We start from the raw sequence: 14507 nt of genomic DNA, 5'->3' as shown, positions 1-14507 counted from the left end.
CTGAGCATCTTATTTACCAATGCTTTTAAAATGTAGTTTTGTAATGGAGGCAAACACTAAAGAAAAGCAGGAGCATGTTGGAAGCCACTGGAGGATCTACATTTTGTACTGGCTCTTTTCACATACTGTTTCCTCACACGTCTGCTTTTGGCTGCTGTGTGACAGTATATTGTGTTGGGTAGACACTTGGACTAATCTAGAATGTTTATTATGTAAATAATCCTTGCTAAGCATCTTACCAGGTTCATATATCTTATCTCAGTGCTCCCCTGCCCTCCCTTCTTCCTCACTCCTCACTTTCTTTTTTTTTTTTTGTTCTCATCTGCCTATTACGTTTTGCCTGCTGTTACCAGCTCCAGGATAGTCTGTAGTTGCTCCGTGTTTAGATACCACCAGGCACAGGTGGTCTTGTTCTGGCTGAGATTTAAAGGTGCCTATGTGATTGTACATATTAGATTTCTTAAGTCTTGATAGCAGGGACTTCTGCTTTCAAGGTGAGTGAGGCCACAAATACAGTGTCTCTTTCTGCCTTTTCTTTTTTGTTGTTTTTTTTCCATCCTATTTATTTCTTCAAAAGCTTCTGGGAATGGAGATGCTTTTAAAAGGCTTCACAACATTGCTGTGTGAACACCAGACTAGCAGTGAAGGTTTGGGAGTTGCATGTAGTAATTGAAAGCCCTTGGGACATAGTTTTTCAAGCTTCTTCGTGCTGAATGGGGTCAGGGATACATTAACAGGTAGTGCCTGTTTTGAGCACTCTGGTCTGTGGGCTGCAGTGTAGCACAAAGCCGTGGTGAGCGGTCCGCAGCTGGTCTGTGAAACCAGGTTTGTAATCTTTTTATAGGGTGAATTAAAAGTCTGATGATGAGTGTGTGTAGAATCCATCAGAAATGCTGAGGATTGCCTACATGGCCCAAGAGGCTTGGGATGGATTTACAGGGTGGTTTATGGGAGACAATGGAAAATCCCATTTTGTATTTCCAGGTCACTGATGCAGACTCACTTTGAAGCTTAACAAACCCACATTATCTTGTTATGTATCCAGATCTATTTTACTGAGCTATGTTGACTTCTCATTTATATCTAGAAGACATTTTGAAAGCTTAGGTGTAATATTGTTCAAAGGAAGTTCCCATGATGGCAATTGTTCTAATATTTGTGTTTAATAATAACTGTTAATTTCCTGGAGTGATACTAGTATAATGTAGCATCATAATTCCATGTTCTGTTTTTACCTTGTTCTAGAAGGGCTAATAAACAACGCAGCTCTCTGGCTTTTGTACTACAGGTTTTCTCCAGAAAACACAGACCTCCTTACAACACTGGGGTTACTTTACTTGCAGGTACTGAAGACTGTTAGCTATTACATGAACTTAATTATTTGCAAAATGACCAAGGTTTTTTTTTCTATAGAGTTAATTTCTATCCACCTTCCTATGACTTGCACACATTTCTCCAAAGACTGCATTTAGCATGACAGAGCTTGCTTTTCTGTATCTTCTTTTTTCTTTTTGCTGCTAAAAGCAAGTTGATTTCCTGGACCTGAGCCAGGAATTCTGTTTGGCAACTGCCCTAATTCTGTTATAAATCCTCCAAGTACAACAAAACATGACTAGTTTCTTCTGGAGCTCCAGTTGCTTCCGGTGCAGAAGTCTAGCAAGTTATTCTCCTACAAAAGCAGCCATGAAATTGTTAGTGTTAATGCACCATAGAAGAAAATCAGAATCGATTTAAATAACAAAGGCATGCTTATCACTTGGGTCTGTAAAATGTATAGGAAGGACCATCCTATTATTCCAAAAGTAAGCTTCCCAAAGAATGAACAAGCCAAGAAGAATAGGCAGTAGTGCCTGAAAGGATTGACGGGCTAGAAAACTTGCACCAAGTGCTGATTCGGAAAGATCCTTAAGCATTTCCCTAATCGTTTAGATGCTCGAGAATAACATGTAGATCTTGAAAAAAATTGCCTTGCTCTAGAGATAGGGAAATTCAGTAGGAGCCTTGGATGTCTTAATTGGGTAAGTGTGGATTTAGAAGGGAGTATGACATGGGAAGGGCGATCTGTGAGATAGAAATAGTGTGAGTATAACATTTGACCTGTGAATTTAGCCCCCAGGTCTCTGTGCTGTGATTCGTTTGTTCAGTTTGTCATGTCTCTCTGGATACGTACTCACCTTCAGGAGCTTTAAAGATGCTTCTACAGCTTTCCCACTTGCTATTAATTACAGAAGGCGCTGGACTCTGATGCATCAGTGTAATTGCTGGAGTGACAGATGGGCTTCTCATCAATTTTTGTGACCAGAAAAGGACGCCAGTGTCCAGAATTTTATCCTGTTTGGACTGGTACAATTCTGGCATAACTCAATTGAAGACTATAGGATTTAAGGGGTTCTAAGCAGTCACGTGCTTATATATGGACACAGTCGTGCCCACTAACACTTGCAGTCCATTGGAAGGCAAGGGGAGACTTTTTCCCATTGAAAAGAGTCCCCTGGGTAGTGAGGAAGTTGTGGTGAGGGAATCAAGGATGTGCAGAGTAGCAATTTGTAGCTCTTTTCTGGAAGAGAGGAAGGAGCAGAGGAGTAACAACCCAGAGCTCACTCCTGTACAGAAAAGTCGGAGCACAAACTATATGGAAAACTTTGTTTTGGTCAGAACAGTGAATCCAGCCCAGCAAAATAAATTTTTAGAATCTGTTTTGTAATTTATCAAACAAGAACACGTGTGTGTAATGGGAGCACTGTAAAATTTGCTTTTCTGAATATTTATTTTAACTGAACCAGAAATTCTAGTGCCCCAAAAGCATGCGTTCTCCTTCTTAACCCCCCTTATTCCTGAATTTCTGATGCTTATTTACTTCTTTTCCCAGCTTGGGGATTACCAGAAGGCTTTTGAACACCTTGGAAACGCGCTTACTTATGACCCAGGCAACTACAAGGTATCATGAGGAATGGAAACGAACCAGCTGAATGATGATGCGACACCTCTTAAAGCTAATTCCAATATCAGAGCTTTGCCATCTATACCCAGGGTCTTAGCCTGGAGAGGCTGAAAACGATCATGCCCAGAAAGCTCTCTCCGAAAAACGTTTCTGGGATCTTTCCCTGGGTAGGGAGTTTAGGGAAAGGGGAGGAGGCAGAATATGGGATGTTAAATTGATCCCTTTGGTTTTTAATCTGAAGTCGCAAACAAATTAAAACAAATGGAATTTACTTTGCAAGGAAAATGTTCTAGACATTGTTTCAAAAATCCCAAGAGCTGTTCCTAGGTCCCTGTGACTCCTAGGCACGGAGCACAGATACAAGTGCTATTCCATTATATTATTCTCTCATATGCTAATAACTCTGCCTGTGCTTCCAACTGTCGTATACAAATGTGACTTTTCCTTGGCGCTGGTCTGGAAGGCCGAGCTTGGCATCTAGGTTTCATTCCTGACTGTGAAACTGCTTCTCTTTTTAGCCATGTTCCTTCATTTCTCTCTGCCTCTTTTTCCTTCTGTACAATGTTAACGATGTAGAGTATTGAAATGTGGAGTTGACAAATGATGTATGAATGCAAGCTGAATGTTATTGTGAAAACACCTTTACACATACAAATTTTACTTGTCACTGTGAAATATTATAAAGGACTTAACTGGTGTGGTTTAAATATAGTGTGTTGCAATCACTTGCTTTTTTTCCCCCGTGCATATTTCCATTAATTTGCAGTATCAACCAGTCAGTGTGAACTAGGCTAGCTTTGCTGCATATGTCTTGCTTGCATATGTTTTACTCTCTGGTTAACTTGCACCAGAACTATTTCTATCTGTGCTTGCTGGTAAAAAGAAACCATTAGTGCATAGATTTTCTCTGAGACTCAGACTCTAGGAGATACTACTGTCACCCCAAAACATACCCTAAACACTTGTCACGTTGCAGTATTTCCGAGACATTTCCGAGTTATGATCGAGATGGTGCAGGAAGAAGTGGACTCGAGTCCCTTCTTCACCCTGTCTTCTGCTATATGTTGGGAGATTCTAGAGTCCCCATCTACGCCCCACTGTTGGTCTTGGCAGCCCCTAGAAGAAAACACCTGAGAAAGTTAAATGGTTGCTCTTGAGATGGCTTTAGTTTATTAATTTTGTCCTGTTGTCTTCTTGCTATATTTGGGGAAATTCCAGTTCCTCAGCTGGTCGCTTGTCTTCTCTCAAAGGCTACCTTGGCGGCTGGCAGCATGATGCAGGCCCATGGAGATTTTGACGTTGCCCTCTCCAAATACAGGGTGGTAGCCAGCACTGTGCCTGAAAGCCCCCCGCTGTGGAACAACATTGGGATGTGCTTCTTCGGGAAGAAGAAATATGTAGCAGTAAGTATCTGGTTTCCTTTCTTTTTTCATCTGTAGCTAACTTCATGCAAGAACAAGATTCCCTTTGTGGCAGAGACAGGAGGTCTGTTCTGGGTGGGCTGCGTTACAGCACGCTTATTCCTTTTTTGAAGGCCATCAGCTGCCTGAAGCGGGCAAACTACTTGGCTCCCTTTGACTGGAAGATCTTGTACAATTTGGGGTTAGTCCACCTCACGATGCAGCAGTACGCATCTGCTTTCCACTTCCTCAGCGCTGCCATCAACTTCCAGCCCAAGATGGGAGAGCTGTATATGCTCCTTGCAGGTATACAACGCTCTGTTATCCAGCTCCAGTGAATAATCCAGCTTAGGGGATGCAACATTATAGAGACAGAAAGTTTGGGCTGAAGTAAACAAATACTGGATAAAGGCTATACTAAGAAGCTGTTCCCCAGTAGGTCACTGACAGGTATAAAGTCTGAACAGTCTGTTCTCTCTCTGTGGTGAATAGGAAGGTTCAGTTGCAGTCAGATCCAGATTAAACATTAGAAAAGACTTTCTACATGTGAGAGTTTGGGTTTGGGTTGCCTAAGGAGTGGGTGTGGATTTCCAGCACTGGATATTTGGGATTGAGCGAGACAAGTATTTGTCAGAAGTTACATTAGTAGGGTTAATTCCGGCAGCAGTCCAGGCAACCCTGCTAGCACCTGTTTATTTTACGATGTAATGACATTCAAAATTGTCCTAAAAATGAAGTCCTTGTGAAGCATCAACTTGTGTGTGTACATTTTGCTTTGGTACAGTTGCTCTGACGAACCTTGAAGACGTTGAGAATGCAAAACGTTCCTACGAGCAAGCTGTGGCACTGGACAAGTAAGTCTTAATCATAGCTGTCAGTTGTTTGATAGTGTTGCTTTGCCTCCCTCACCTGGTTTCCTTTGCATGCTTTGTCCCTCTGTCTACTTTGACCCTAAATGGTTTGCGATAGGGAAATGTTTTTATTCCTTCAGCTATGCAAGTCACTGTTTTAAAACCACCTTTTTTTTTTTTTCTTAAAAATTCAGGTCAGCTCTGAAAAAGGAAAGGGAAATTTTTTCAGTCGAACCCAAAGCTGGTTTTTATTTTGCTGTTTAGTTAGTGAGTCAGTGGTGATAACTTTGGATTCCAGGCCACCTTCCAGTGAATATTTATGCACAGCAGAGCAGATTCGATAGAAGAAAACCAGTCATCCCAGAATATTTTGTAACCCAAAATTGGAGCACTGTGCGGAGCAATGAGAAGCTTGGGATAAAGCCTGTTCTTAATTGGGCAGAGGGAAGATTTTAGCTGGGAGAATGTGGGCAAGAAGCTAGAATAAAGCATATAAAAGGGCAGCAGTGTAGCCCTTTCTCCTCCATTTTGTTAACAATGTCTGTGTTTGCAATCTGGCTCTTAAAATCAGAGCGCTTGGTTTCAGAAATGTTAAAATGAACCTTGCAGTATTTCATTGTTTCAGTCAGAAAAACAAATTTGTCTCAAATTTATGAATAGTTTTGGATCCCTGTGTCTGCTTTTCTTTACCTTTCCTTTTTCCTTTTCAGATTTTAACTAGTAGGTGATTCGATGGTGATTTTTCTCCTCAATTTACTGTGAATATTTGCATACTTACAGCAGCCAGCACAGTGCTCCTGAGTCCAGGAGTCTGTATGTTGGCGACAGAGCTGTGGCAAAAACACTTTTTCCATCTGCAGTGGCCACCACAAGGTGGCATGAGAAGGTGCTGGTCCCTTTTCCTCTGTCCTCTCTAACCTAGGTGCACTGGCCAGGCCTAATTTTGGGAATTCTGGAAGTTCCTAAACCCATTAGAAAGGGCAGCAGGTTTCAAAAAATAGTGTTTGACACTGTAGTGCAGTTCTCTTTGCGAAGAGGTGCTGTAAATGCTCTCAGATGTTTCCTGGGAATTACATGGCTTGCATGCCAGAGCTCTTGGATCCGTTAGCCCTGCACAGCCAGCACACGTCTGGCACTGAAGTTTTTCCTACTTAAGCATCAACAGAATTACAAAGCAGGTTTAAATATTACTTCTATGTCTGTTTCAAATGTCAGTAGGTCTGTGCAACCTCCTCAGAGGAACCGAACCAGTGCAAACTATGGTCAAAGATTTATAAATGTATTGCTGTGCGAGAGCGTTTTGCAGTTATGCGTCGGTCATTCCTAGCAACATCACTGACTAAGTCCGGTCGACTCCTTTGCCTGGCTTTCCAAATCAGCGTTCCGTGCCTAGCAAGGCAGTTTGCTCAGGCTGCTTAGTCATGAGTTTGTGTGCTTTGGTCAAAGAGAAGGAATAGAAATTTAGCTCTACAACTTTGCCTAAGTATTTGGCACTACTATGATGCTACAGCTATATAGTCTTACCAGGAAAATAAAACCTCATCAAAGCAAAAATGAATGCCAACTGCCAGGGACTGCTGGGAGGAATATCCGGACTTAGTTAGGCTTGTTCAGCTGACATGCCGTATATTTTAGACAGTTATTGTGTGGCTGAATCCATGTCCCCACAGGCTTTTTTTGCTGGCATATTATGAACGGTTTGGCTGGGGTGAAGGTAGCCGTGCTTGTTTCCATTGCCATAAATACTTTCATAGCAGCACTGTGACATTTGGCCTGGGTGCCATGCTGGGGGCTAGAATGGAAAGCATGTTGGAAAAATCTTTAAAAAAAGGTGTTTCTTCTTAGTACTGGTTCTAGCTCATAGTTGTCCTTTCTTTCTGTGGTTATTTAGCTATTGATTTTTTTCTAACAGTCATATTGCTGCTCTTGAAGGCGAATTAGCTTCATAAGGTTTAATTAATTTTACAACTTGCTGTTCCCAGATCTGTCTGATCTCTTCAGAGTTTTGTTGTGTGGGTTTGGTTTTTTGTATTTTCTTTTTTGGCTTTTTTTTTTTGGGGGGGGGACAAAGAGGTGGGGTTTTGATTATTCCAAAGGAAGCATTACTTCCTTTGCTTTGGCAAAGACAGTGAGGAGGGTTTTTTCGTGGAGGGGTCAGTGTTCCAGTTTCTCAGTTAAAGGAAAACCAATGGTTATAAATGTTATCAGATTTCTTCTAATAGTCTTCTTTCTTGCAGCGCTGTCATATAACTTACCAAGGATGGACCGTCGTGGCCTGCAGATGACGCTTCCTATTTATTGAACAGCGTTAGCAGAAGCCTTCCCTTCTGCACTTTTCACAAAGGGTGCTATCTGTCTTGGCCCCCCAGGCGTGGGTGCTGGAGTCCTTGGATGGCTCCAGTTATCCCTGCCAGACTCCAGGAGAGGGCACCAGCCCCTTGCTCACATTTATTGAGCAAACTACAAAGCATCTCTCACTGGCCTGTGTGCAGTGATACATGTATGTGGCTCCTCTGCAGGGAGCTGTGGTTAGACAGTGCTCTTCCGTGCACCCCTCAACAGCACGTCCCCTGTTCTGGCCAAATGCAACCTCTGCTCTTCCAGGTCTCATCCTGCAGCCTGGATGAGCCGAGCGTCTGCATGAGCTCCCGTGCTGGGGCAGGTGACCCTCTTGCATTTCATTTCTTTGTCAGATAATACACATGCATTTTGCTTCTCCAAAATAAGGGTGCAATTCAGACTGCTAAAGAATGGTCAGAGCACTTTGTTGAGTGTGGCTTGTGAGGCAATTAAGGATCAGGTCTCTGAGAGCTTCTCTTATCAGTTACAGAGCCAAGGGAGTCAGCTCACTCTTTCTCTCCGGTTGAGTTTGCTCACACTCTTGGCTATGCCAGAAGAAAAGTTGTTGTTTGGGATTAATGTATCCTAGTGAAGAAAATGAGAATATATGGAGCAATTCTGCCTTTTTGAAATCTTAATGTGCTGTTCTGCATCAGGAGGGGAGGCAGGACTGCGCAGGATAACGGTGTTGTCTGTGGTGCTGGTCTCCTCTTCGAGTCCTTTGTTAATAGGTATCACCTACTGTTTCTCTATAACAGTACGTACAATTATATATGCTTTTGCTGGGTGAATGAGAGAGAAGTGAGGAAAATGAAATGTCAACAGCATGTTCTGTCGCATGTTGGGTTGTAAAATACAATCAATAAGCATGGGTCTGTTCCACTGCTGTGTCCCACGACAAGCTGCTCCCCTACAAATTGGGAGAGCTGTGAGGGCCTGAGATAAGTCAGAGCAGAGATCAGCTTCCACACTATGATGAAAGCCCCCGCCACTGCTCTACCTGCCCCAGGAGCAAGGGGCTGGGAAACCAGGCGCTTACTACAGGCAGTCCTGAGGTGGTCCCCAAGTGCAAAGAATTGGCTGTCGCAGAGAAGAGCCTTGCAGGGGGTGAGGCAATCAGCAAAGTTGTTTATATTGTCATTGACACTGGGATGCTTCTCTGAGCCCAGGCACCGGATCTCTCGCCGAGCACGTGGGGCTCTGTCATGTTCCCAAAGGACTCTGGCTGTGCAGCCCCTCATCTGCTTTGGGGTCAGAGTACCCCATGGCTTGTCTGTGCCAGTCAGTATGGTGTCTCCAACTTTGCTGCTTGGGCACATCTTAGCGTTACTCAAGTCAGGATAAGCGTTCCCACAGTGAATGCGATGTATTCTGTGTGTTTGCTGCAGGTGCAACCCCCTTGTCAACCTGAACTATGCTGTCCTGCTGTATAACCAGGGCGACAAGAAGGGAGCCCTCTGCCAGTATCAGGAGATGGAGAAGAAGGTCAATGCAGTGAAGGAGAGCAGTACTCTTGACTTTGACCCTGAGGTACGTGCCTAACAGTTGTCAGTGAGAACTAAGTAGCCACGCTAAGACTGGCAACAAACGAGGAGAAAATTGGACTTTGGAGTCCAATTATTAGGAAGAAATTTTCCTTATGAGATTTTCCAAGTAGAGCAGTCGCCTGCTGAGAGCTGCTTGCTTCATTTCTGCTCTTTGAAGCCCAGTTCTTCAATCAATACACAGCAAGACAAGATTCCCTCTTAATTAAGGGAATGAATTAGCGGAGATGTTTCCCTCGAGCACCAAGGCAGTAGCCAGCTCTGCGCAGCTCTCGTTTTTTGTTGTTGTTGACTTTATTGTTTTCTGAAGTGTTCCTGTTTACAATGGTCTTCTCTTTTTGCTTCTGGAGAAGATGGTGGAGGTTGCCCAGAAGATGGGAGCTGCCCTGCAGGTTGGGGAGAGCCTGGTCTGGACAAAGCCTTCTAAAGAGTCTAAATCCAAGCAGAGAGCTGCTCCGTCAGGGAAATCCTCCAGCACTCAGCAGCCTTTGGGCTCTAACCAGGCCCTGGGTCAAGCCATGTCCTCAGCTGCAGGGTATGGGAAAACCGTGCAGCTTCCCACAGGTACTTCTCTTTTGCTACTCTTTAAAGTAGAACTGTGGGAGGGGAGAAAAGAAATCTCTCTTCCTTTGAGTACAGAGTTACAGCACGTGTTTAGGAAGGTATTGACTTGCTTACACAGTAGTGATGTCAGTATTTGGTAATAACTTTCCCAGATTTCTGAGTTAAGGAAGCGTGGAAGGAAAATGCTCTCTGGGGTGCATTATACTATCAGGCTTTTGCAGGGGTGTGGCAAGCCAGTAAAGTTTCCCTTCCTGTCTGAGCCACGATGGGCAAGACTCCATTAGCATGGGATTGAAATCTTGCTCTGGAAAGGAGGTGTTTTCAGAAACCAGACCTCTTGTCTTCCTTTGGAAGAGCCCAGGAGCTGACACGCACAGACAGGCTGCTGGAGAGAAGGGAAATGATGGACAATTTTCTGGAGCGCTTTGTCATTTCTGTTACAAAAATAACTGCAACTGGATTGCTTTGAAGCTGTCCAGCCAGGTTCCCCCCTTGCAAATGTTGCTGGATTACCTTTTAGTGTGGGCCACTGGACTGGAGGTTGCTCAGGAGATAGCATCAGCCTTAGAAGGCTTAGGCCAGTATCTCTATGTGCTGCTTCTTGCTGGGGCTGCATTTCCTGAGCCACCATTCATAGCCTGACCTCCTCTCACCCCTTGGCTTCCGAGGAGGAATGCGCTAGAGGTATTGCTCATTGTGGTGGTTTTCTGTCACTCTTAGTCTTGTTTCCTGTGGACTGAACCAGGAGAAAGGTTGTGTAATCCAGGCCTCTTTCTTTGGCACCCCTAAGGACCCGTTCCATTTCTCATGCATGGAATAAACTTTCCATGCAGGGAAGTCTTAGTCAAGAAAGCTGAAAAATAAAACATACAGGAGTTTGTGGTTTACCTGAAGGACTTTTTCATCCACATCAGAGAAGGGAGCTCGTTCATAACATCAGTTGTCAGCCTAAATCTAAGCGTAGAAACAACTTCAGCATAGAAGTGTCCTGTTTTGATTTTGTTCTGTAAGTAGCTATGTTAACTGCCTGGAAACTTTCCTTGAGTTTGCTAAAACTGTGAACTGAAAACGATACTGTGGTTTTGGCTCCAGCTTCAATATAAACCAGCTTCAGTGGAACTATTTTCCCTTCTAAAGCATGAGTTAATTCGTAAGTTTGTACTGACTTCTCACAGCAGCCCAGCTGAATGAGATCCTGTACCTTAGCTTCCCTTCAGCAGAACTTTGGGTATTGTAAGGTCTCTGGCTGGATAACTCACAAGAGTTGAGTGCTATTGATAAGCTAATGCTAGACAGAAGAAATCTGAGAGTAATTGGTAGCTGTAATTGTTCTGCATCTCCGTGCTGCTCCGTGCCCTCCGTGGAAGGGCAAAAAGAATAGACAAAAAACGTGTAGCCGTACAGTAACTATAACTGTGTTCTCTCCCCAGGTGCTGGAGCACCAGCTCCACTTGCAAAGCCACCCTCGCTGCCTCTGGAACCAGAACCAGGCTCAGAAACGAGCCCTGAGGAGACCTCGGCAGCAACAGCAGCTGAGGAACAGAGGAAAGAAAAGCGCAAGAGCCGGCAGGCAGCGGACTAGGATGGACTCTGGTCGGGACAGGCAGGTGCAGCAGTATCCCAGCGCTGCCTGCTGACTTGTGGGGAAGGGAACCTGCCCTCTCCCCTGACCCACGGTGGCTTCACCCCTTTGTCAGTTAGTCTAAATGCAGCTGTTTTCTGTTAATGATTTTAGCACATGGTCTCTACCTTGTCCCAAGGAGTCATTGCAGTAATCAGAAGAGGTTCCTGCGTAGCTACTGTTAGTGTGGTCACAGCTTATTACAAGAGACCGGAGGATGGAGATCCATCTCTCCACAGGGTTGGCGGTCTTCAGTGTTTGAGTGTAAGTCCTCCAGAAGGATGCTGAGGCATCCAGTATGTTTAGAAAACCCAGCAGTAGTGACTTAGCATCCTGGATCCCAAAGAGGATCAAACCCTTCCAGTGGCTGAACTTGTAAGCGGCTGAGGAAGCCCTACACAGGCTGTTGTAAGGTCAGTGGTAATACGCTCGGGGAGGGGGTGAAGGTAGCGCACCTCACCAGGGCAAGTGCAGAACAATAAACCAGGCTCGGGACTAGCACAGCCTGGCTTACTGTGAAACAGGGGCTTGTCCCTCCCCGTTTCACAAGGGCAAGACTTTGTAAATGCTTTCTCAAGGCTGAGGAAAGGAAGCTGGAACAGCTGGGAGCTGGTATTCCCGAGCACGGCAACGTCATGGTCACAGGGCACGAGAGGCACTTTAAAGCCCAAACTTTCCTTAGCGGTGGTAGTTGTGAAACACGGGGGAGCTGCGTAGCAAAGGTGAGCTGGTTTGTCTTGAGGTGATCGCTCCATTAACAGGCAGCCCGGTGGAGGATGGATGGCCAAAGCAGACCTGCGGAGCTGGGCTAACAGCACGTATGTTGGCCAGCCAACTGAGCCGGCTTCTTTAGGACTGTTCATCTTCTGATCCTAGGATCGCTCTTTGTATTTATTGAATCCAACCTATTTTTAAGCATAAGCTTCTATGTGGTAGCTAAGGAAGTTGCAAAGCTGGTCTACACTTAAGGCAAGTGCTCAGAGGCTGGCTGTTCTGGCAGCAGGCTAGCTGCAGCAGCAAAAAAGTCTGCCAAATTCCTAATTGTTTGCTGAGAAACAGAGTAAATGAGCCTCAGTGAAGCTCTGCTCATGTGATTGGAGTTCTTCCTTGAGAATTTGTATTGCCCAGCATGGGGGGAAAGATTGGTTTGCAGGAAAAAAAAGAGCAAGCCTTTTCGGAAAAGACTATATGGTCAGCTTCAATGCTAAATTTAAACTGTTTTAGTATGACAGCAGCCATGCTCTGAATAATTTAGTTATGCCCTCTTTACAGTTGCATTTTAGGAGAAATCATTTATGCTAGCTGCAAGGCAGCGAAGCAGCCCATGGGTGAGCAAGGCAAGGAGTTTCAATGCCCGTGTGATACTGGAGATGTTTTGAAAGTTTGTCCTTGAACAGCAAAATCTTAGGCTTCCTTTTCTCTGCTACTGTCACTTTGCTGCCTCTGGGATTTATTTTCAATGCCCGTGTGATACTGGAGATGTTTTGAAAGTTTGTCCTTGAACAGCAAAATCTTAGGCTTCTTTTCTCTGCTACTCTCACTTTGCTGCCTCCGGGATTTATCCAGAGCTTGATACAGGTCCTCAATACAACTGCTTTTGGGAACTAAAGGCGGGACCATCATACTTTACATAAAGAACCAGTAACTGGGTTAAGTATAGTTTGTTCTCATCCTCCCCTCTGTGTGCCGACAAGTACACAAAGCTAACATTGCAGTGGGACTTTTCGATCTGAGTTTTCCAAACAAAATGTGTAGCGCTTCCCCAACAAAACTGAAGCTTCAGGGTTCAGTGTATTTGCTGGTCAAGCTACCCAGCTTTTAAAAATGTATTTCCTGCTTTTAGTTCTGCACTGTTGCTTTGATTCACTCCATAATTAACAAGTCCAACAGAGCAAGGTTAGTAATGGAAACTTCTCTGTAGCAACAACGTAAAAGCAGCATGACCAAGGCTCTGGATACATTAACATCCTTAAGTCGTGCTTTGTGGTTAGCTGCTATTATCCAGAATGACATTAATGCATCTTTAGAGCGTAACCAGGAACTAAAGTGCTATCCTACTCCCTGGAGAACACTAAAAGAGTAGGAACCCTTCACTTTCTCCTCTGTTTTGATTGCCAAAACTGCCTGCTTATCTCAAATGTGGCATTTTTTTCCAGCTGTCCTCTACCGATGGGTTTTGTATCGGTACAGCTTCAGGGTAGCACTCCTGTAAGGTTTCCCTCGTGCTAGGAGTTGAAGAAAACAGAGGATCTTTTGTGGAGCACTGGCAAATTTAAACAAACCAGACAAGAAGCAGTGTAAATCAGGTACAGTGCAGTGATTTTATTCACATTAGACTTTTTACACTGAAAGTTACTGCAGCGTAAGAGTGCCTGTGAAGAACAGGTTAAGATGGCAGAGCAAGGGTAGGCAGGGCATGGGAACTCTTTACCTTACCCCCAAAACTTTAGTTCAAGACAGATTTTTCCAATAGCAGTTGATTGCTGTAATCTTTTAGTCTTAACACAAAGGCTTTCAAGCCATGGAGGCTACAATACAAGGAACGGTGACCAGAACAGCATGGTTACAGGTAGGTGAGCACCAGCATTGCTGATACAGGAAGGTTTTCCCCTCCATCTGCTCATGACCCTTTGTTTTGATTTCACTAGCTGCTGTCCCCTGCCTTCTGCTTGTTGTAAAAAAGAAAAGTGACCTTAGACTGTAGCATTGTGAAACTCCTTTGCTGTATTCAGTAGGTGGGAGCAGCCCCTGTCCCACCGCTGTTCTCAAATTACAGCCCACCAGAGACACAAGGAACAATCAAAGATCTCTCTCCTCTCACCCAGTCCCACTGGTGTAACTTACTACCTTCTTGGCTGTTAGGATGCTTTTATAGGGTAAGTGTTACACATTAGTACACATGTATACTACATTTGGAGGTATTGTAAAGGTATTTAAAATAAATAAAAGCTTACGCAGACAATTACCCAATTCTCCTATGAAAAGAAGCAGTGGCACCTTGTTACTTTCTGGATTTGAACAGAGCAGAAGGGAGCTTCATGTATGTCTAAGGAAGCATTTTAAAATATGTAAATACAGTTGCATAATAAATAGAACTGCAGTTCCTTGTCCTGTTCCCTCTCCTCCCCCTGGGTATTGTGATGATGGCATTTGCATACAGTAAATTCTTAGTATCTTTATGGAGAACTTTTTTTATGCTACCTAATGATGAGAATGAGGCCAGACTATTCTTTCAACTGAAATTAA

General features: G+C 44.1%; 1 protein-coding gene across 1 annotated transcript in view; it reads left to right on the top strand.

Annotated features, from left to right (window-relative positions):
* BBS4 (Bardet-Biedl syndrome 4) overlaps window positions 1–11222 on the top strand; it is a 21214-nt gene extending 9992 nt beyond the window's left edge. Inside the window, exons 7-14 of the mRNA XM_009588142.1 lie at window positions 1289–1343; window positions 2870–2938; window positions 4192–4344; window positions 4476–4647; window positions 5126–5195; window positions 8921–9062; window positions 9430–9640; window positions 11071–11222. Of these exons, the coding sequence (XP_009586437.1) occupies window positions 1289–1343; window positions 2870–2938; window positions 4192–4344; window positions 4476–4647; window positions 5126–5195; window positions 8921–9062; window positions 9430–9640; window positions 11071–11222 (1024 nt within the window). The remainder of the gene's footprint in view (window positions 1–1288; window positions 1344–2869; window positions 2939–4191; window positions 4345–4475; window positions 4648–5125; window positions 5196–8920; window positions 9063–9429; window positions 9641–11070) is intronic.
* The last annotated feature ends 3285 nt before the right edge of the window (window positions 11223–14507 follow it).

This window comes from Fulmarus glacialis, unplaced genomic scaffold, assembly GCF_000690835.1.
Source record: "Fulmarus glacialis isolate BGI_N327 unplaced genomic scaffold, ASM69083v1 scaffold39160, whole genome shotgun sequence".
In the NCBI taxonomy this organism is placed as follows: domain Eukaryota; kingdom Metazoa; phylum Chordata; class Aves; order Procellariiformes; family Procellariidae; genus Fulmarus; species Fulmarus glacialis.
Note: the sequence above shows the minus strand (reverse complement) of the source record. Positions and strands in the feature narration are given on the sequence as shown.